The sequence below is a fragment of the Periplaneta americana genome, chromosome 7 (genome assembly GCF_040183065.1).
Source record: "Periplaneta americana isolate PAMFEO1 chromosome 7, P.americana_PAMFEO1_priV1, whole genome shotgun sequence".
NCBI classification, from domain to species: domain Eukaryota; kingdom Metazoa; phylum Arthropoda; class Insecta; order Blattodea; family Blattidae; genus Periplaneta; species Periplaneta americana.
In genome coordinates this window covers 115316048-115339850 of record NC_091123.1, presented here as the reverse complement: position 1 = coordinate 115339850, position 23803 = coordinate 115316048, and the positions used below count along the sequence as shown (strand labels likewise).

Below are 23803 nucleotides of genomic sequence, written 5' to 3'. Positions count from 1 at the left end.
AATTCCGATCATAATGCAAACATACATACATTTTACACTAACTATGTGTCCCAAGTATCCAAATGGTCAGTTTGTCCCCCATCGTATGTATATGATAAAGTTATGCAATTTGTGTTCTTTTGTTTTGTGTGTTTTTGGAAAATATAATTTCAATTAATGCTCCGCCATAAATGTTGTAACTAAAACCTTGTGGATCCCTCGTGTTTATCGTACGGCTCGTCCTCTCCCACACGATACATGCACTTTGTTTACGTTTTCACTGTACCTAAACGAGACGCTCTACTGTATGATTGTCTCACCGTCCACCTGCAACACACTCATCCACTACAGTTCGGCTGAAGGCCGCCGTCTAACTTGACCCCGTGGCAAGTGGTCATTAGTTGGTGGTGGTAGCGCTATGTACTGTGGACTCTCTCTTCTGGGCTCATGGTATGTCATGGGACCAGGGTCGAGGGATCTCGGTGATGCCTACGTGGAAAGGTAAAGGGAATCTGCAGGCTGTAGGGGAGTTCGAGGGCGACCCGTAGAGCAGGAGGACCTTAGGGCATGCGCATCAATACATCCCGAGTAGCACAATGGGACCACCCAAGCGGCTTACGTATGAGGGCAGTCCCATCACTTGCTCCTCCCCTTTTGGGAGACTAGTATATTATATAACGTTTCAATAATTACTGAAGATAATTACAATTTTATATCAACTGAAAACACAACACGTGCCTCAACATGAGGAAATACTCTAACATACACTTCAGTCTGTTGTTCCGGGTTCATTTCCCTCACTTAATTAGCGTATAGCTATTCATTTTCTTGTTCAAAGTCGAGAGAGAGAAAAAAAAGCCAGGACGGATTAGGTCAGCTAATGAAGCCATACAGTGTTTGAAGGAGTAGCTCTTAGTTTGAAAAGCTAAATCTTGAAGAATACTACCATATACCGTTACTGATAAGTATTTAAATTAATTTTACGTAATTTTAGTAAGACACGTGGATGTTTAATATGTACTTAATTACAAATGACTTCTAGAGAACCCGGGGGTTCATTGCCGCCCTCACATAAACCCGCCATTGGTACCTATCTTGAGCAAGATTAATCCAGTCTCTACAAACATATCCCACCTCCCTCAAATCCATTTTAATATTATCCTACCATCTCGGCCTCCCCAAAGATCTTTTTTCTTCTGGCCTCCCAACAAACACTCTTTATGCATTTCAGAATTCACCCAAATCTGCTACATGTCCCGCTCATCTCAAACGTCTGGATTTAATGTTCCTTATTATGTCAGGTGAAGAATACAATGCGTGCAGTTCTGCGTTGTGTAAGATTCTTCATTCTTCTGTAACGTCATCCCTCTTAGCCCCAAATATTTTTCTAAGCATCTTATTCTCAAACAACCTTAACCTCTGTTCCTCTCTCAAAATAAGAGTCCAAGTGTGTTTAATATGTACAGTTATATACAGGGAAAGGATTTATATGTAAATACATATTTACTTATAAAGCTAATATAATTTATATTTTGCATTATCTTTATGTTTCACAATGTGTAGGGTTGAAAAATCCTACTTTTATTTTCCATATTTTTCCATATTTTAGAGTTTAGTACATATTTTCGTTAATTTCCATATATTTTCCATATTTCATATAAAACAGTCCATATTATATTAGGTTTAACAATAAAACAAAACAAAATTCCATTAACTTTTAAAAATACATTTCAACAATAGAGATTTAAACACATGTTCAGTAATCCCTTTAACATCAGAGTTATTTGAAAATTAGCAGTCCTATCAACAATGGGAAAGTAAGTTACAAAACTGTATTAATTTAATTTAAAATTTTTAACAGACTTCAGTTGTGCAGCTCAACAGTTAAATGCCAGTCAGAGTACACATAGGTTCAGTTTTGTAAATCATACTATAAAGACGGTAAATATGCCAAAAGTACGTCATTCAGTCAATTTAAAATCAAAACTAACAAGTTACATTTCAGAATTTAAAGAAGATGGTTTATCAACTGACAATAAAATATTATTTTGTAATTTGTGTCAGTGTGCAGTATCATCTACACAAAAGTTCCTGGTGCAACAACACATTACAACTAGTAAACATCAGGCCAACAAACAACTAAATTCCAAGCAGAGACAATTGTTTTTAACACAACCAACAACATCGAATGTAAGATCTGAGTTTAACATCGACCTGTGCCGTTCTCTCATCTCTGCTGATATTCCTCTCTACAAACTAAAGAATAAGGTCTTCAGGGAATTCCTTGAAAAATATACTCAACATACAATCCCGGATGAGTCAACACTTAGGAAGACGTATGCTCCATCCATCTACGATGAGACAATACAGAAGATAAGAGATGAAATTAAAGATAGTTCAATTTGGGTTTCCATTGATGAGACTCCCGACAAAGAAGGTAGACTTGTTGGTAATGTAGTTATCGGTTTGTTAAGTGAACAATATTCTGAACGAATTCTTTTACATTGTGATGTTCTAGAAAAGTGCAATAACAAAACTATAGTTAAACTGTTCAACGAAGCTATGGGTATCCTGTGGCCAAAGGGTATTATGTACGATAATGTGTTATTCTTTATTAGCGATGCTGCCCCTTATATGGTCAAAGCTGGACAAGCATTATCTGTTGTATATCCTAAATTGACTCATTTTACTTGTGTGGCGCATGCATTTCATCGTGTGGCAGAAGTGGTCAGAGACAATTTCCCTAAAGTAGATTTGTTGATTTCATCAGTGAAAAAAGTATTTCTCAAAGCTCCCAGTAGAGTTAACGTGTTGAAAGAAATGTACCCTGAAATTCCATTGCCACCAAAGCCAATTTTAACTAGATGGGGTACATGGCTAGAAGCAGTTGAATATTATGCCGAACATATAGACTCTATTAACAATGTTCTCCTTGCATTGGACTCTGAAGATGCAGTCTCAATTGATACTGCGAAAACAGTTACCTGTGACATAAGTGTGAAGAATGACTTAGCTCACATTCAGCATACATTTTCATGCATCATAAAAACGCTCAAAAGTCTCCAAAATAGGCACCTTTCACTATCTGAAAGTTTTGAAATTATAAATAGTACTGTGGAACAACTGAATCGTGGTAGAGGTAAAGTTGCAGATGCAGTAAGAGCTAAGGTGGACACTGTACTTTCAAAAAACCCTGGATATGAAGAACTACAAAAGGTTGTTGCTGTGATGAGTGGTGAATCAACAGTGAAGATTAACTTGGACTTATCCCCAGCAGACATTGTGAAATTGAATTATGTACCAGTTACTTCTTGTGACGTCGAACGCTCTTTTAGTCAGTATAAATCTATCCTCAGAGACAATAGAAGAAGATTCACTTTTCAGCACTTGAAAGAAATGTTTGTAACCTATTGTTATGGTAACAGACAATAAAAATTGTGTTTTGTTGAAACTACATTGGAAGATAAGGTACGTCCATTATATTTTTTGTTTAGTTTGATTAAAATGTACCAATATTTAACGTACATAGTCATTTTTTTATAATTTTAAGTCCATATTTAATTCCATATTTTGGTAAAAATCCATATTTAATTCCATATTTTGGTAAAAATAACTACATATATATTTACATATTTCATATATTTTTAGTCCATATAAATCCGTTCCCTGGTTATATAAAACCACGATACTTCTGAAGTCATTAATATCTTTTTAAAAGTAATGGTTATGTAAAATAAAACACAATTTAAGTTACAAAAGAATATAATTCAATGTTTAAATGAACTGTAACAATGTTATTTTGTGAATTCCCCCAGGAGATTTAATAGTAAGGGCAGTTGTATAGATATTTAATTTGAAATGAAATAATTAGCTTTCACTCTCCAGTTAATATTAGATTTTTGGTTGCGGACACAAATCTCAGACCATTTATCCTTGATCTAAGATAAACCTTACTGGCGATTTTTCTCAGTTCGAAGTACGAAGTGATTGAACTTAGTTTAGCAGAAGTCAAATACAGCAATTGTTTGTTGAAATGAAAAGAGTAAATAACTGTTCTTACTAGTAATATTCTGGGTGAAGTTTATTTTAGTTTTATGTAGAGAACCGTGTTTACTAACATTTCATAGAAAATTAAGCTCACAATGTTGCAATGCACTGTGGTATAAGCTATGTTGCGTTTTAGGCAGGTTAAGTTACTTCAAGATTTCGCTTTTCTTTCTGTTTTCATAACACTTAAGAATTTTTCGGTCTTTTTGGAGTTATATTAGTGGATTTATTCTCTATGGCAATTTGCTTCAAAATGTCCTCTTGTTCGATTCTATTTTTATTCCGTATAACTTATTTGCATAGGTGGAGATACGGGGAGCATAGGGAGGCAATGCACTCCCAGGTCAGATTGATATAGGCTACTGTATCTCTGAGGCATTAGGTATGAAGATAGCATAATTCTGCTAATTCATAATGCAAATCAAAGTTCACGTAAACGTGAAACGACACGACATTTAAGGCTGGTTCACAATAAACCGGGAACGATAACCAGAATGAAAACGAGAAGCAGAGGACGTGAATATGAAAATTTTTGATTCACAATAAACCGAGAACGTAGACGACTATGCATATTGATATGTATGTCAATAACGATATGTAAAGTCGATATTACGCATTCTGATGTTATTTGTGTATAATTGACCAATGGCATTCTCTCATGAGTACAAGGCAGCCAACATAAACACAGGTTAACCAACTTCGAAATTTCAATTGAAACATTTAATTAGGTATGGTACTATAAATATGCCCATGCATCTTCATTATCACAACCTATTTTAAGTCTACCATAACGTAAAACAATTAGAGAAGAAACATTTGTAATAGAACAAAAATGAACACAACAGTAGTTATTGAATTGAAGCGTGAATATGTAGTGTGTAATACAACCAATATAGTAACAAAATATGATTCGCTTCCGATCGGTGTTCAAAGACGCAGCTATTGAAAGCCACGTATTCTCCTTCATTTTCTCATCTTTATACGAGGCGTGCCGCTTATCGTAAACGTGAGGATTTTCCTCAATACTCAATATTAGAATCTCATGAAATAAAACTTGCTCCATGATGCATAGCACAGAACAAAATAATGCATAGGTTATGTCACGGTCTTCTTGCTACAAAATGTACGACGACAAAATAGCTTTTAGATGGCAATAGAATGAATCTAGTGGGCTGTGATCGGAAACGTGAACGCCAAAGTTAAAACTTGGCCAACTCTCCGTTCCCGATCTCGGACTCCGGCAAGCTTTTCGTTAATTGTAAATGCTCACATTTAAATGTATACATTTTAACAATTTTACCGTTTTCGTTTTCGTTCCGATTCTCGTTTCCGGTTTATTGTGAACCAGGCCTTAGTCTTTCATGTTGCCGTGCACTTGCCAGCGAGAGAGGTTGAGAACAAAATTGTCGTTCAACAATTTGTCGCCTGTGTACACATAGCATTAACATATAGGCTATATTCAAACAAATATTTGGAGCTACCGGCGTAGCTCTGTCGGCTAAGGCGCTTGCCTCCCGATCCGGAGTTACGTTCGGGCGCGGGTTCGATTCCCGCTTGGGCTGATTACCTGCTTGGGTTTTTTCCGAGGTTTTCCCCAACCGCAAGGCAAATGTCAGGTAATCTATGGCGAATCCTCGTCCTCATCTCGCCAAATACCATCTCGCTATCACCAATCCCATCGACGCTAAATAACCTCGTAGTTGATATAGCGTCGTTAAATAACCAAGTAAAAAAAAAAACAAAACAAATATTTGTAGATTCCCACCTGAGTTGTGGGATGAGCCTCCGTCAACCTCTCCTCGCACAACAAATACAGCAGTCATACCATAAGGATCTGAAATACTTATTCCGTGTATCGCATCCCTCTATACACGTACTTTACAAACACATTAAATGAATTGCAGTCGGAAATTTACTTGGAAATGAAATTAAAACGATCACGGAGAACACAACAAAGAGCAAGAGAACAGTTCATCAAGTAAGCCTGGAATGTTTAAACAAATAAAAATATACCGGACTGCAGTTGTTAAAAATGGTGGGCCTCAAGTTTCAACACAGCAAGATATACAGGGTTATTTCCAATCTCTGATAACGAATTTGAATGATGTCATGTGCGTCAGGAGTCACACATAGCTGAACTGTGGCGCGAGGTGACAGACCAGTAGTGAGTGATCTCATAGTCAGAGTGCACGACGACTCACGGCAGAAATTCCCAAGGAAATCGAGCCTTTTTGGGAGGGGTACATTACGACCCTTTCCAATGCCAAGTACAGTTAAGTGAAAATAAAAGAACGAGGTTTCGTTATTTCCAAGAAAGGCATCTTCTGTGTACTTAATAAGATTTGTAAAGCTCGAATGGAATTAATTTACATCATCTGGTGGGGTGCGGCGACTTGTGACGGGGGTGAATTTGCTTGCTTTTTGCACTCTGGAATTAATCCCATACGAGCTTTGTCAATCTTATTAGGTACACACAATATGCCTTTCTTGGAAATAACGAAACCACGTGTTTTGTAGGCTCTTATGATTGTCACGTAACTATACTTGGCATCGAAAAAAGTTTTTACCCCTTCCAAAAAGGCTCAATTTTCTTGAGCATTGCTACTGTGATACACGTGCACTCTGGTTATGAAATCACTCACTACTGATCTGTCACCTCTCGCCGCAATTCAGCTGTCGGTGTGATAACTGATGCACATGACGTCATTCGAATTCGTTATCAGAGATCGGAAACAACCCTGTAGACGCTGCCACACATCACAAAGCGGTACCTTGTTTTTTCCATACTTGATCTGTTGCGTTTATTGGTTCAGTATCACACCTAACATTTTCGCGTTTTTTTTTTTCGTGCTTTTGAGCTCTCATTAAACTGTTTATGGCTGCTGCCGCGAGGACGGCATCCTATTCATTTGGGTCGCTGCAAACGGCTAATCCACTCAACTGGCTCGGTAACTGGAATTAGGGACCCCAGCCAATAAGATACTTTTCTCTCTTTTTTGTTTCCCTGAAGACAAGGTACAGCAGCGACTGCAGCAGCAAAAGTATTTTATTTAGCATCAACATTGAAAGTGGCTCTAGAAATAGGGTGACCAGGTGTCCTCTTTGTCCCGACATGTCCTCCTTTTTAAGCCTTTGTCCGGGGTCCGGGCGGATTAAAAAAAAATCAAGAAATGTCCTCCTTTTCGTAACATGCCTGATATTTTGAAGTTATTTGATTTACCTCTAGATGGCAGTAGCATCGACGGAATATACTCTTTCCGTCCTCTTTAATTTGACTTTCATATTTAGCTAACTGTAAAATCATTATTATTAAGTTTTATCATAATTATTTTGTAATAAAATAGATATTAACATACTTTTAAATATGATATAAGCCTAAATCTGTACCGTAAATATTTTGTAATAAAATAGATATTCACGTAATTTAAAGTAGTACAATATAGGCCTAAATCTGAATCTAAATGGCCACCGGCGTAGCTTAGTCGGCTAAGACGCGGGTTCGATCCGCGCTTGAGTTGATTACCTGCTTGGGATTTTTTCCGAGGTTTTTCCAATCGTAAGGCAAATGTCAGGTAATCTATGACGAATCCTGGGCGTCATCTCGTCAAATATCATCTCGCTTTAACCAATCTCATCGACGCTAAATAACCCAGTAGTTGATACAGCGTCGTTAAATAACCAAGTAAAAATTTAATAAATCTAAGTATATAATATCTTCTGTTCTCTTTTTTTCGAACAATGTCCTCCTTTTTGAAGCTTTGTGTCCTCTCTTTTATCGATGTGAATCTGGTCACCCTACAGTATCTGGAAAAAATAAACAAATTCTGACTGGAACGAAGGTAGAGTGAACCTTAGACACTTCATGCATTTCTTCTATATACCGGTACGCAATTGTAAAGTAGAGATGGCAGATTTTCGGAATCACGATAAAAGCGAAATGTGCCTAAATGATGTCAAGATAAGTAATTTTATATTAGCATGTTAAGTATATTAGCATAGTTTTTAAATCCGCAATAAAATGCGAAACGGAGTAAGTACAAAATGAGAGCTCTTCTCCACGATATGTGAGCGAAATTACATCTTATGAGGTAAAAAAGGTAAAAAGGTATCCCCATCACATGCCACTGAGGGGCATGGAGGTTAGAGCCCCATGTTTTCCATGACCTCGGCACTAGAATGAGGTGGTGTGGTCGGCACCACGCTCTGACCGCCTTTTACCCCCGGGAATGACCCGGTACTGAATTTTATAGGAGGCTGAGTGAACCTCGGGGCCGTTCTGAAAGTTTGGCAACGATAAAAAATCCCGTCACCACTCGAGATCGAACCCCGGACCTTTCAGTACTTGTATTTTTGTAAAAAAAAAAAAGTATCAAAATCTATCTAAAGGCCCCGCCACATATTCAAATTCAAATTCAAATTCAAATTTATTTACAATTTACATTTGAATTGAATACATATGAATAGATACCCGAAATGAGCATATGCTCATGCGCGGGTACAGTCCAGTAGTCTACATTAATTTTACAGGTTTCAAATAATAATGCTGATGATATAAATAATAGTAACAATTACAATAATAATAATAATAACAATTACAATAATAATAATAATAACAATTACAATAATAATAATAATAATAATAATAATAATAATAATAGAATAATCGTGACAGAAATGATACAAAGATTGTAATACAAAATAATTCATTAATAATAATAATAATAATAATAATAGTGATAAAACAAAAATATTTACAATAATAAAATAAATACTAAGACGGATAAAATAAAATATAAAACCACTAGCGAGAGTTAACACAACTTAAATAAGCATATAATAACCGGAAAAAATGACGAACTCGAAAATCAACAGAAAAGTTCGTTGTATCGCAGACGACAGCAACAGCCATATTGACATTGTGTTGTGCATTAATGGTAGTAGGGGGGAGCTGAAAGTCTACGTAACTGCCGTTCTCTTCGAATCTTCTCGTACTATCATGGGAAGTTAATGCTGCAAAAACAAAATGTCTACGAGTCAAACTGTTCATTATTACCAGGATAAATACAAATAATACTGAAATATATTAATCAAGTTTCAGTTATAGATCTCTCCTTTTGTGCAAGAGGTATCATATCAAAATATTTTATGAATGGCGGGGAAAATATAAATTTCAAGAACTTTCTAGTGACAAGTACAATCAAGTGTATCTGTGGCGATGCTAGGAATCATTTATTGGAGATTTACACTGTTATTAATTAAAAAAATGATCTAATTTATATTTATTACAATGTTTTATCTTATAGGTTACATGCATCAGATAAATACAATAAAAATTAGTACCATATAATGCTAGTAACATTTAAAAATAATAATAAAATTTATCAAATATCATACAAACATTTTCACTTTATTTTTAAACTTAAGAATGTGTAACTTGCTTAGGTCTGGATTATTTTTCAATACTGAATTGTATAGTCTTGGTCCATAATTCCTACTGTGTCTTAATCCAGCTGTAGTGTGGCATTTAGGTTCTGCCAAAAGAGTTGGGACATTTCTTCTAGTGTTATGTATATGTTTTTCAGTTATAAAATTCATTCGATTTTTGTGAAAATAAGTTAGTTATGTATGTTTATATATTTGCTCAATTTTTAGTACTTGGAATTCAGAATAAATAAATTGTGTCGGATAATCAAGTGGTTTATGCAGACAAATTTTGATGATACGTTTTTGTAGTCATTTTAATGGAGTTAAGATAGTCTTTGTCATTCCACCCCATCCTATTATTCCGTATTGAATGACTGATTGAAACAAGGCTAGATAAACAACACGGAGAACATAGATAGGTATATATGCACGAAGGGTTACAAAGTTGTGAATTGTTTTCCGTAACCTATTACATAAATATGTTACATGTATATTCCATCTTAAATGTTGATCAATGAGAACACCTAAGTATTTTACTTACGTGGATTCTGTCAAGGTAGAGCAATTACAATCAATCAAGTTTATGTTACTGCAATTGTGTAATTTTAAATTTGTATCCTTATCGAGTTTGATTTTTCTCAGACTAGAAGCCGTTAATGTAAAAAGAACTGCAGTTGTTTTTGAAATGTTCAATGAGAGAAAATTTTCATCTAACCATTTCTTAATTATATTTATACCTCTATTAGCATTTAGGTAGTCATCATTCCAATTCGACCCACTAAAAATTACGGCTGTATCATCGGCATATGCAAATATATCTCCAGATGTGTTTCCTATATAAATATTTAGCAAGTGATTGATGTATATTAAAAATAGTAGTGGGCCTAAAACTGTACCTTATGGCACACCTATGTTTATATTACGAATTTCACTGTGTAGGTCGTTAAATTTCGTTAATTGGGATCTGTTGCTTAAGTATGACTTAAATAAATTTAAAGCGATTCCTTTAATACCGTAGGCATGAAGTTTAGAAGTGAGTATATTATGGTCTACAGTATCGAAGGCTTTTTGAATAACTAGAAAAACTCCTAAACATTTTTTACCCGAGTCTAATTCTTTGATAATCCTTGATGTTACGTTCATAATAGCGTCGTCCGTGCTCATGTTAGTACGGAAGCCAAACTGCTTTTGACTTAATAGACTGTTTTTTTCTAAGAAATTAAGTAGCCTGCTTTTAATACATTTTTCTAATAGTTTAGAGAGACTTGGTAAGAGTGAGATGAGTCTGTAGTTACTGAGATTGTTTCTGTCACCAGATTTGTATATAGGTATTACTACAGCACATTTAAGATCAGTTGGAAATACACCTTGTGATAAACACAAATTAAAGACATGGTTAGTGGTTTCGATATAGGTTCAATAATCATTTTGAGTGTTCTAGTAGTGATATCATCAACACCCGGAGCCACACTATGTTTTAAAGTTTTAGCAATAGTTATAATTTCTTTATCACTTACGGGAAACATGAACATTGATGATGGTGGTGATGATGATGATGATGATGATGATGATGATGATGATGATGATGATGATGATGATGATGATGATGAATAAGAAAAGGAAGAAGAGAGTCTTGTGTTTTTGTTTATTTTTGATGCTATATTGTGTCCTATGTTTGTAAAATGAGCATTAAATTCGTTTGCAATATCATAATGATTCTTAATAATTAAGCCATCTTTATTTACTATTTCCATAATACTGCAGCTTTTATTTATTGAAACGTTGGTAGCTTCGTTAATAGTCTGCCAAAATCTTTTGGGATCATTCCTATTGTTGACAAATTTCTCTGAGTAGTAACTAACTTTCATATTTCTTATAACGCAATTAAGATATTACTGTACCTTTTATATTTTTTTGATAAATCTTCATTCAAAGGTTCACGTTTTACTTTTTTGGCTAGTCTGTCTCTTGTGCTTATTGATTTAACAATACCCGAAGTAATCCAGGGTTTTATTTCTTTATATTTACTGGGTACATTATTACAAGTATGAAAGGTATATTTAGTTATTAGATCGCGGAGTATTTTGTAAACATTTTGAAAACTAACTTCAGCGTTTTGGCAATCAAAAACCGTTTCCCAGGTCTCTGAGCTAATATTTGAGACTAAGTCTTTGTAATTAATACGTTGCTTGCAATTATTATGTGAATTTATGATGGGATCCTTAATAATATCTTTAGTAGTGCATGGTTCTTACATTTTTCCAAATAGTTTGGTCACCCCACCTGTTAGCTTTTACAATATGAATTGCACGGGAAAGGACCTACCTGATATTTTTTTTAGTATGTTATTTTACGACGCTTTATCAACAGCTTTGGTTATTGCTCTGAATGAGATGAAGGTAATAATGCCGGTGAAATGAGTCCGGGGTCCAACACCGAAAGTTACTGTCTTCCTCCGACGAGTTCAGCGCTGGGACCTGAGGTAATCTTGCCATCGGTGCGGGGGGGTGCATGTAGATTCTTTTGTTGCTACAGCAAAGCCGAGCCGAGCGGAGTGGGAAGTATTAATCGTCCAAAAATATGCAGTCTTCAGTTTTTAGTAGTGTGTAACTGTATGCACTTGTTAGGTACTCTATATACGAGTGAAATGTTTTCAGTATGATTGTACTTCCTTCCAGACTGCCGCTGTCACTGTTCCCTCCCACTCCAGTACCGCGCTAGGCTAGTCGGAACCGCATTCCTCTCAGCACTAAACTCCTCAGATGATGAGAGTACCCAGCATTTGCTCATATTGGATTGAGGGAAAACCCCGAAAAAAAACCTCAAGCAGGTAACTTGCCCCGACCGGGAATCGAACCCGGCCACCTGCTTTCGCTGCCAGACGTGCTAACCGTTACTCCACAGGCGTGGACCCTATCTGATATCGTCTTCGATGTTATTTGTAGAATTATATCAAGTTTTCAACTAATCTGTGTGATGTTGGTGGTAGATTATTGGAATATTCGCTGTCTATGCGATCTCCTTAGGCCTAGTGTTCACTCATAAACAAGTTGTATTAGAGGATGATTGTGACTGAGTAACAATATGGGTCGGGATAAAATTACACCATAGGCCCTATATTTAGGAATGTTTCTTAAAATTTATAATTTCACTGTAATTTTCTTTATTTCTTTATTGTTTTCAAAGAATTTTAACTGGAAAATTTAGAGAATGCACCTGTTAACACATTGATGACATTGAACTTCTACACCAAACTTTCCATAAAATTTTTCCACCCAAAAACGCTACAAAATGCTACATTTTAACATTAAAAATGCTTTAAAATTCTTTATTTCATTTCTAGAGTGCTGAATTTTAAATTTTAAGTCCCTGAAATCTACAATCTCTTTAATAATCATCCACAATAGATTAATCAATTATTAATATTAGAGGAGAAAAATTCGCTCCGGCGCCGGGGATCGAACCCGGGTCCTTGGTTCTACGTACCAAGCGCTCTCACCATTGAACTACGCCGAAGTTCAATCAACAGCACCGTATCGAATCCCTCTCCTCCAGAGTTTTTCCCTTTGTGGCCTGATTCCAAGTTGGGCATGTATATTGACATTTTATATTAAGTCAATTGCCGTTACACAAGAAGCGCACTCAGTTGGTGGCCGGGATTCAACAGTAATATGCACAGTAATAAGTACAGAAATACGCACTTTTTCTAGAAGAATCTATATAAAGATTATATTATTATTATTATTATTATTATTATTATTATTATTATTATTATTATTATTATTTTCAATAATCTTCACGTAGATCCGCAAAAGAGTTTAGGCATCTTTTTTTTTTTTTCTGAATATTTAACAATGAAAGAACTACTAGGCACCAATATAAAAAAAATTCATTGCGTGATAACTACAAACAAATGTAAGAAGAAAGTACGTTAATGACTTAATGAGATATCTGAAGTGAAATGAAAGTGCCAAGGGGGTTTTAGAATTGTTATAGTTACGCAAGTTTTTATTGACACGGCGCAGTTATCTGAATAACGCAAGGAAATTTTGCGAAGTATGTTCACGTGCTTGCAATAATAAATTGCCAGCAACTTCATGTTTACTTTAACTCACGATCCAAACCTCAGAACCGCTGGTACGCTTGCTTTAGGTACTAGGCTACTATTTTAACTGCTAGCGGTTCACCGTGATTCGCACAACGGCGCCTGTGGTGAAGTTATGTGAGCATGCGATTGTTTGTGTCATGACTGGAATCGACAGAGATGCCGTTAAATATGCTCTAATATCAACTCATAAAAAAACGCAAGTAGGTCGATGTCATAATGCTTATTACTCTGACCCTAATAATGAAAGCTTTACTTTCCATTTACTTCCACAGAAAGAGAAGGAGACTGCAAAAATCTGCAACCGTTGGAGAGGCAATACACACACACCACGTGCCATGTCGCATGATAGCAAGACCGCGTCATGAAGGCGCTCAATCAAGAACAGTGTCAGTAAGGCAGTGAGTTATCTAGCAGCGGCTCCTACGCTCAGAGCCAGCGCAATAAAAACACACTGTGCGGGGTCCGCAAGGCAACTGCAGCATGGACATCCACCAGGGAGACGTCCACTTCCTCCAGGAAGTCCTGAGGATCGCAGAGAATGACCCCAGCATTGTCATCAGCAGCGTCGACGTCAGTCCATGCTGTAAGGATGGCGATAATTACATGGCACTCGTCTCACGCGTCAAAGTGCGGGGAACCAGAGGACAGGATAAGCAAGGTAAGTGGATTAAAATTTACATATAGGCTAGTAGACGAACTAGCGTCAACTTATGCAGACCCGAGGGGCCCGAGCTACCCAATAATTCTTCGTATTATTATTATTATTATTATTATTATTATTATTATTATTATTATTATTATTATTATTGGTGAATCTTTCTTATGTCTCAACCACTATAGGAACTTGATAAAATACCTTGATAATGTCTTGGATTTATAGCATTGGTTAATAGAAATTGATGTAATCACTGTGAGAGCTATATCCCACCCAACCCTCCGTATATACGTACCTTACTTATATATACGAAAATTGTCGTGCGTGAACGAAGAATACCGACATATTTCTTTAATGTAACAGTGGGTTTCAGTGTTGCCAACATATTAATGTCGACACCTGTGGAGTAACGGTAAGCGCGTCTGGCCGCGAAACCAGGTGGCCCGGGTTCGATTCCCGGTCGGGGCAAGTTAGCTGGTTGAGGTTTTTTCCGTGGTTTTCCCTCAACCCAATATGAGCAAATGCTGGGTAACTTTCGGTGCTGAACCCCGGACGCTGTTGATAAAGCTTCGTAAAATAACCTACTAAAATAAAGTAAAAAATAAAAACATACTAATAATACTACACACCTAGTCAAACCTAAGTAACCTCTCTCGTAACACACACCTAATCGTACCTGTAGTAACATTCCTCACAGTTTGTTATCATTTCGTTTTCATGTATTGTCGGCTCTGCGGAGCGTGTCGGTTTCCATCTAGTGGAAGTGGATCGTACTAATACTACTAATTCGAAGAAGACGCTATGGTGACTTTTATAGTCATTCCATGTTTCATGGTATATTAAATGTGTTAATGTAGTAATAATTCTGTATGTATGGTACAATAAGATTTCAAATGTGTTAGGCCTATGGTTGTGATAAATGTATAGAAAATTGATTTATAGCGCTATATTGACAGTGAAAGAAGTGTGCAATATTCGTTCAATGGCTGGTGGATGCTCTAGATTAACATTATTATTATTATTATTATTATTATTATTATCATTATCATTATTATTATTATTATTATTGTTATTGTTATTGTTGGTCAATACAGAGCATCCGCCAGCCACTGAACGAATATTGCACACTTTTATCACTGCCAATTTGACGCTATAAACAAATTTTCAATACTTTCATCACAACCACAACACATTTCAATTCTTATTGTGTGTGTGTATATATATATATATATATATATATATATATATATATATTACTAAATTCAATATTTTGAAATTAAAGGACGAGGAAACTAAGCAAAATTATCAGGTCGAAATTTCAAATAGGTTTGCCACTTTAGAAAGTTCCGATGAAGTTGAGAAAGAATTAGATGTTAACAGCGTGTGGGAAAATATCAGAGATAGTATCAAAATTGCAGCTGAGCCGAGCATAGGTTATTATGAAACTAAGAAAAAGAAACCGTGGTTTGATGAAGATTGTTGCATGGTAGCAGAAAGAAGGAAACAGGCAAAATTGAAATTCTTACGGGATCCAGTTGAGGAGAAGAGAGATAATTATTTCAATGAAAGACGGCAAGCAAGTCGTACACTTAGGAATAAAAAGAGAGATTACTTGAAGGAAAAACTGAATGAGGTAGAAACAAATAGTAAGAATAAAAACATTAGAGATTTATATAAGGATATAAAGGAATTTAAGAACGGATATCAGCCAAGGGTAAACGTGATCAAGGATGAGAATGGTGACTTGCTTGCAGACTCTCCATCAATCCTAAACAGATGGAAAAAAATATTTTGCGCAACTATTAAATGTACATAGGCCAAATAGAAATGATCGGGACGAAATTGAAATACGAACTGCTGAGCCATTTATACCTGAACCCACGCTTTCAGAAGTCGAACTTGCGATAGAAAATCTGAAAAAGTACAAGTCTCCAGGTATCGATCAAATTCCAGCAGAATTAATACAAGTGGGTGGAAGTGCATTATATAGCGAAATTTATAAACTTGTAGTCTACTTGCTATCTGGGAAAAGGAAATTGTACCAGAACAATGTAAGAAGTCCATAATTGTACCTATTTTTAAGAAGGGGGATAAAACCAACTGTGGTAATTTTCGAGGAATATCAATTTTGTTGACGTCGTACAAAATTTTGTCCAATATTCTTTTGAGAACATTAACTCCGTACGTAGATGAAATTATTGGGGATCATCATTGTAATAGGCGTAATAGATCGACTATTGATCAGATTTTTTGTATTCGACAGATAATGGAGAAAAAATGGGAGTATAAGGGTACAGTACATCAGTTATTCATAGATTTCAAAAAGACTCGGTTAAGAGGGAAGTATTATATGATATTCTTATTGAATTTGGTATTCCCAAGAAACTAGTTCGATTAATTAAAATGTGTGTCAGTGAAACATACAGCAGAGTCCGTATAGGTCAGTTTCTATCTGATGCTTTTCCAATTCACTGCGGGCTAAAGCAGGGAGATGCACTATCACCTTTACTTTTTAACTTCGCTTTAGAATATGCCATTAGGAAAGTTCAGGATAACAGGCGGGGTTTGAAATTGAACGGGTTACATCAGCTTCTTGTCTATGCGGATGACGTGAATATGTTAGGAGAAAATACACAAACGATTAGGGAAAACACGGAAATTTTACTTGAAGCAAGTAAAGCGATCGGTTTGGAAGTAAATCCCGAAAAGACAAAGTATATGGTTATGTCTCGTGACCAGAATATTGTACGAAATGGAAATATAAAAATTGGAGATTTATCCTTCGAAGGGGTGGAAAAATTCAAATATCTTGGAGCAACAGTAACAAATATAATGACACTCGGGAGGAAATTAAACGCAGAATAAATATGGGAAATGCGTGTTATTATTCGGTTGAGAAGCTTTTATCATCTAGTCTGCTGTCAAAAAATCTGAAAGTTAGAATTTATAAAACAGTAATATTACCGGTTGTTCTGTAAGGTTGTGAAACTTGGACTCTCACTCTGAGAGAGGAACATAGGGTAAGGGTGTTTGAGAATAAGGTGCTTAGGAAAATATTTGGGGTTAAGAGGGATGAAATTACAGGAGAATGGAGAAAGTTACACAACGCAGAACTGCACGCATTGTATTCTTCACCTGACATAATTAGGAACATTAAATCCAGACGTTTGCGATGGGCAGGGCATATAGCACGTATGGGCGAATCCAGGAATGCATATAGATTGGTAGTTTGGAGACCGGAGGGAAAAGGACCTTTGGGGAGGCCGAGACGTAGATGGGAGGATAATATTAGTCCTAAAATGGATTTGAGGGAGGTGGGATATGATGATAGAGACTGGATTAATCTTGCACAGGATAGTGACCGATGGCGGGCTTATGTGAGGGCGGCAATGAACTTTCGGGTTCCTTAAAAGCCATTTGTAAGTAAGTAATAAGTATATATTGTATATAGAATTATTACTACATTAACACATTTACTATATCACGAATCATGTAAAAATAATTATTATGAAAGTCTCCATATTTTGTTCTTGGAATTAGTACGATCCAATTCCACTAGATGGCAACCGACACGATTGGCAGGGCCGACATTTATCCCTCTGGCGTATTTCAATAACATGGACGGTTTTCGCGAAAATTCAATTAAAAACACAGCGAGGGAGATGGGAGGTCGTTACCGTAGGGAGACAGACTGGAGTTCGTTGACCTCTTACATATGTATTACGAGAAGGAAGAGGACTGTGTTAACAGCGATGTTGCCAGACTGCTGAAACTTCACAAATAAAGTTTCTAATTAACTGTGCATTTAATCACAAAACGTAATACAGGTCTTCTTCATTTAAGTGTACGCTATTGTCCCTTTCAATTTGCATGATTAATTCACACTTCCTCCCTATATATATATATATATATATATATATATATATATATATATATAGGTTTGTGTGTGTGTATGTGTGTGAAATCAGGGATGAAAGTTAGCTCTGATGCTCTCTGACGTCCTTTCAACCTGTTATCTATTCATACTACGAAACACAGAACCTATCCACTGTTGTAACTGTTTTCGGACGTCCACACTTATGCATGACTACATTTCTTTACTGACCGCTCGCCCTTATCTCTACTCCGGAGCTCTCCCCACCATTGCTACTACTTCCCCTCTTTCGCGTCGCCGACCTGTCAGGACTAAATAATCGGTATGTAACTCAGACAGCGTTCTATGCGTTGTGCACCACTAACTTGACCAATTTTTGGCTAAGCCCCCGAGCCTTATTTCTTACAGTAGACTCCGCTCTGCTTTTCCTTTGTTTTGTTTGCTTTTTCTGTCTATTTATAATAATAATTATTTATTTATTTAATCTGACAGAGCTAAGGCCAGCAAGCTTTCTCTTTCGCCCAGCGAGACTCTAATTCTAATTGAATACAATTGCTTACATAGTTATTACATTAATATCTAGACCATAAAACAACATGAAAGTAAATAATGAAAGTTGGATAAATAATGTTAGTGTGACAATAATAAACATTGGTAAGAAATAATAATAATAATAATAATAATAATAATAATAATAATAATAATAATAATATTAGTAATAATAATAGTAATAGTAATAATAATAATAATAATAATAATGAGATAATTGAGATATTTATCTGTGATATATATATCTATAACCATTAAACATCGAGAAACCTGAAACAGCTATTATTGTTAACAAGAATTGTTAGAAAAATATTTCGTTAGCCTATTATTAAATTGGTTTGATGTCTGATAGTCCCTGACATTACTCGGTAGGGAGTTCCAAAGCCGAGGAACAGCCACAGTGAAAGAAGATGAATATGAGGATGTTTATACTGTAGATCATTACGTTATAAATAATCCATAACAAAGATATGTTCAAGGGCTAAATTTGGTGTAAAATAAGCATCCTCTTTTAATCATATTAACCAGACGCTGCTCGAAGTGGACTTAGACAAATTCGTAGAAGATCGATCATTTTTTGTGTTTAAGGCTGTACAGCATGACATTTTTTTTAGTTGGTTATTTAACGACGCTGAATAACTACTATGTTATTTAACGTCGATGGGATTGGAATAGCAAGATGGTAGACTCTTTGGCGAGATGAGGCCGAGGATTCGTCTTAGATTATTTGACATTCGCCTTACGGTTGGGGAAAATCTCGGGAAAAATCGAAGCGGGAATCGAATCCTCGCCCGAGCGCAACTCTGAATCGGCAGGCAAGCGCCTTAGTCGACTGAGCTATGCCTGTGGCTCTACATCTAGTAATAATAAATTAAACATTATCGTGAAATATCTGGATCGCGGATAATTCGGACTTTACACTACTGCAATCAGTGTCTCCATTTCAATGGAGCGATACAGCCTTCGTTTTTGTAACGCGTCTGTAATAAATTCTCATGGATACGCATGTGCGAAAGATCAAGGCTAAACCAGCAGCGCTGTGTATCGTGTTTGCTACTTCCTCGTGCGCAAGCACATGAATATGTTACATAAAACCAAATGTCAACAGTAAACACTGCATGCAAATGCATTTGCATACAAATCGTGCGATGAGGCGCCAATTCACTTCACCCGAGTTGCAGTTCTAGTAAAACATATTTCTGTAGTCCTAAGTAAAAATTGCTAATTGAATTTCTTTTAATAGTTTTTCGTTTTACATAAATGACGAAATGTATAGCCCGACAGTGTATTCAATTCAAACAAATTTCGATTCTTGAATAAAGGCAAACGCTGCAAACCTTGAACGCATATACAGAGTGATAAAACCTCTGCGATAAACTCTGAGGGGTGATAGATCTAACAATAAGAAACCCTTTTTGTTAAACAACCTATGTCATTTGACGCGTCGTTTCGAAGTTACGGTTGAAAATATTTTTGCGCGGGCGTACGTCAATGTAGTCGGAGGCACCGATTTTGGCAGATGACCTCGATGACATTTCCAGTAGGCGAGCCAATATTGTTTGTGTAAGCTGCGAGAATGAGATGCGATAACATTCTGAGTCGTTCATATTTTCATAACAGCAGCTCATATCAATTATCCTTATTATGAAACACACCACGGTACAGTCCTACTCAAAGAATACCTTTAATGAATGTAAATGACTTCCGTTCGCAATGATTTTGCAATACGTCTCCTACATTTTCTAAATTAAATTAATTCTTAATTAAAAGGAAAATCCTACCCTTACCAGATCAATATACAAGATTTGTCTAGTAATAATCTAGGGATCGTCTACTGGTGGTGCGACAATTCAAGTTAATAAAATTACGATTCTTCTTAATAATCAAAATATAATTTGGTTAATTGGGTAAAATTGCATGCTGCGGAAGTTAGATTTATATAAGAGTATAATAAATAGGATTGTAATGGATATTACAAGGGCAATAATTTCTTCACACGCACATTGTGAATAGAACAGAGAAGAAAGCATTTTAAAATATTCGAAATCGTACAAAATATCGGAGAAACCAATTTTCCCTGCACAAATTGCACCAATTGAAAAACATAATTACCATTCACAATAAATACTGTATTTTATGGATTCTAAAAAGTTGTTTATTAATCTAGAGGTGTTGGCTGATGACTATATTAAATTCCAGCACAACATTAATTCAGAAATGTAGAAATTACACTTTGGATTTTACTAAATGTATAGGCCTACTATCAAAAGGTGTTACATACCCCCTTAAATACTGTACATGTGTTACCTGTGCGATATCCGATGTTTAATTTTTAAAAATATAATTCATAGTACTGAAACTGCCATATTGAATTCGCACAAATTGTATTATTCGTAACTTTCGTCTCGAAAACCCCTAAGATATCTAATTTAATTTTTCACCAATTTTTGTCCCACTCCGCCACTTTAGGGACAAAGTCGGACTAAATAATACCTTATTCGTATTCTGTGATCGCAAAGATCCACAGATATCGACTTTCATCGAGATCGGATGACATGAGATTTCTCACTCCCTTCTGCCTTTTCATCAGTACCTTAGGATGATATTTAAAAAATCTAAGAATGTTTAACCAATATTGTAGAGAGTAACCTTCATTTTAAATTTTACGTCTCTAGTTAAATATAGTTTAGTGAATTTTTAAAATCGTGGACTTCTTTCTCTCTCCTCTCTGCTCGGAAGTTAAAAAAAAAAATGAAGTTATTTCAAGGAAGTAGCCTACATGAAATTGAATCTTTTTACTTTCCTTATACATTTTAGAAACAATTCTGAGAGATGAGATGAATAGTCTAACCCAATTTTATGAGTGAATCTTTGTTTTAAATTTAAAGGCTGCACGTCTGCTGGTTGAATAAAATAAATCGGTATAATTATTTTGATCATTACTGCCTCCCATTTTCCATCCCTTAATGTTCGTATTTCGTAAAACTCAGTCTTATCTATTGACTAAGGATTAACATATTTCCATATACATATATATTTCCATATATATAACAGATTATATTTCCATTTCGTACAATATTCTGGTCACGAGACATAATCATATACTTTGTCTTTTCGGGATTTACTACCAAACCTATCGCTTTATTTGCTTCAAGTAAAATTTCCGTCTTTCCCTAATCGTTTGTGGAGTTTTTCCTAACATATTCACGTCATCCGCATAGACAAAAAGCTGATGTAACCCGTTCAATTCTGTTATCCTGAACTTTCCTAATGGCATACTCTAGAGCGAAGTTAAAAAGTAAAGGTGATAGTGCATCTCCTTGCTTTAGCCCGCAGTGAATTGGAAAAGCATCAGATACTGTAGAAACTGGCCTATACGGACTCTGCTGTAAGTTTCACTGAGACACATTTTAATTAATCGAACAAGTTTCTTGGGAATACCAAAGACACATATAGACTACTGTAATATTTGTTTAGTTTTTGGAGGTGTCTGTCCAGAGTGCACAAATACTCGGGCGTGCATGTTTACTCTTATGTCCTACCCATTCCACTGCGACAGAGGTAACAGTCGATCTTGCAGCGGTGAGAACTCGCTCTCCAGTTCACATCAAGAAAATCCATCTGCCAAAATCCCTGGCGCGACCTATACGTGAATGTGTGCACTCTGTTTGTTTGTTTGTTGAGATGTTTGTAACAGACGAAAAGGGTTGTTGTTGTTTGTTTACGTTTAATGTTCAATACCTTTTCCTTTCAGTTCAGTGTAATCATCAATTATTGAGAATGGATGTCTACGCGGTCTTTCACCAATATGCCGGGGACGAAGAGACTCATCGTTTCGAAGGCGCTAATAAAGTCGAGCAAACATTGTGTGGTGAGGGTGATTTCTGTTTTGAAACTGCTGTTGGTACATGTGGAGAGCTCTTCTTCCGTTCCGCGAGCCTCCCAATAACACATTACCATGTCGGCTAACTTTGGAAAAGTGTAGACATCCATTCACAATTGATGATTAGAGTGAACTGAAAGGAAAAGGTATAAAATATTAAACATAAACAAACATCAACCCTTCTCGTCTCTTACAAACATCTCAACAAACAGAGGTGCACACATTCGCATACATTGACATACGCCTGCGCAAAAACATTTTCAACGGTAACTTCGAAACGACGCGTCAAAAGGTTGTTTAACAAAAAGGGTTCCTTATTGTTAGATCTATCACCCCTCAGAGTTTGTCGCAGAGGTTTTGAATCACCCTGGATGTAAATTCTTTAATACACACATCGCAATACCTTGACAGGCCTCGTATAAATTTTTGTTTTGATTTCTTCATTAAAAGCAACATGTTTCCAAGGATAAATGGACCACCGTCAGGAGAGGCACTTGAAAGTTGGCAAGTTCAATTCATTGGCAGATATTTCGCCACCTGATGTAGTTGAGTGACATGCTCCCTAAATGAAGATGTATGCTGTAATAATCTCAACATGATTTTGTTTCATTAAGTAAACAATATCTTGACGAATTTTTTCTCCTTTCACGATTCAGTTCGAAGTAATTTTTGGATTCATAATAGCATAAATTGTTCCCGCTTCTTGCGTCGTGGTCTAAGGCATCATGGCTAGGACTCGCGTTATGGAATACGCGCTGTGTCGAGCTCACATGAGGAAGAAATTTCCTCATGAAATTTCATCCAACGTATGATACCAGTGCCCACCCAGCATCGTGATGGAATTGGAAAGCTGCGATAGGTAGCGAAATTCAGTTACAAAAACCAGCTCTAACGGCTAGGGGGGACTCATTGTGCTAACACGAGACCTCCGTTCTAGTTGGATGATCGTTCACCTCTGCTGAGGTATGCAGTATAGCCAACCTGCTGTCGGTCCTACCGTACTACTACAGCAACCGTACTATTACTACCACTACTACCACCACCGTACTACTACTATAACAACCGTACTATTACTACAACTACAACTAATGTACTACTACTACCACCACCGTGCTACTACTACTACTACTACTACTACTAATGTACTACTACCACCACCGTACTACTACTACTACTACTACTACAACAACAATTACCGTACTACTACAACAACCGTACTATTACTACTACTACTACTACTACTGCTACTACTACTACTACTACTACTACTACTACAACAATTAC

General features: G+C 36.2%; 1 protein-coding gene across 1 annotated transcript in view; it reads left to right on the top strand.

Moving 5' to 3' along the window:
- LOC138703375 (uncharacterized) overlaps positions 1-23803 on the top strand; it is a 55068-nt gene that overhangs the window by 3808 nt on the left and 27457 nt on the right. Inside the window, exon 2 of the mRNA XM_069831200.1 lies at positions 13831-14216. Coding sequence (XP_069687301.1) covers positions 14039-14216 — 178 coding nt within the window. The 5' untranslated portion in view covers positions 13831-14038. The remainder of the gene's footprint in view (positions 1-13830; positions 14217-23803) is intronic.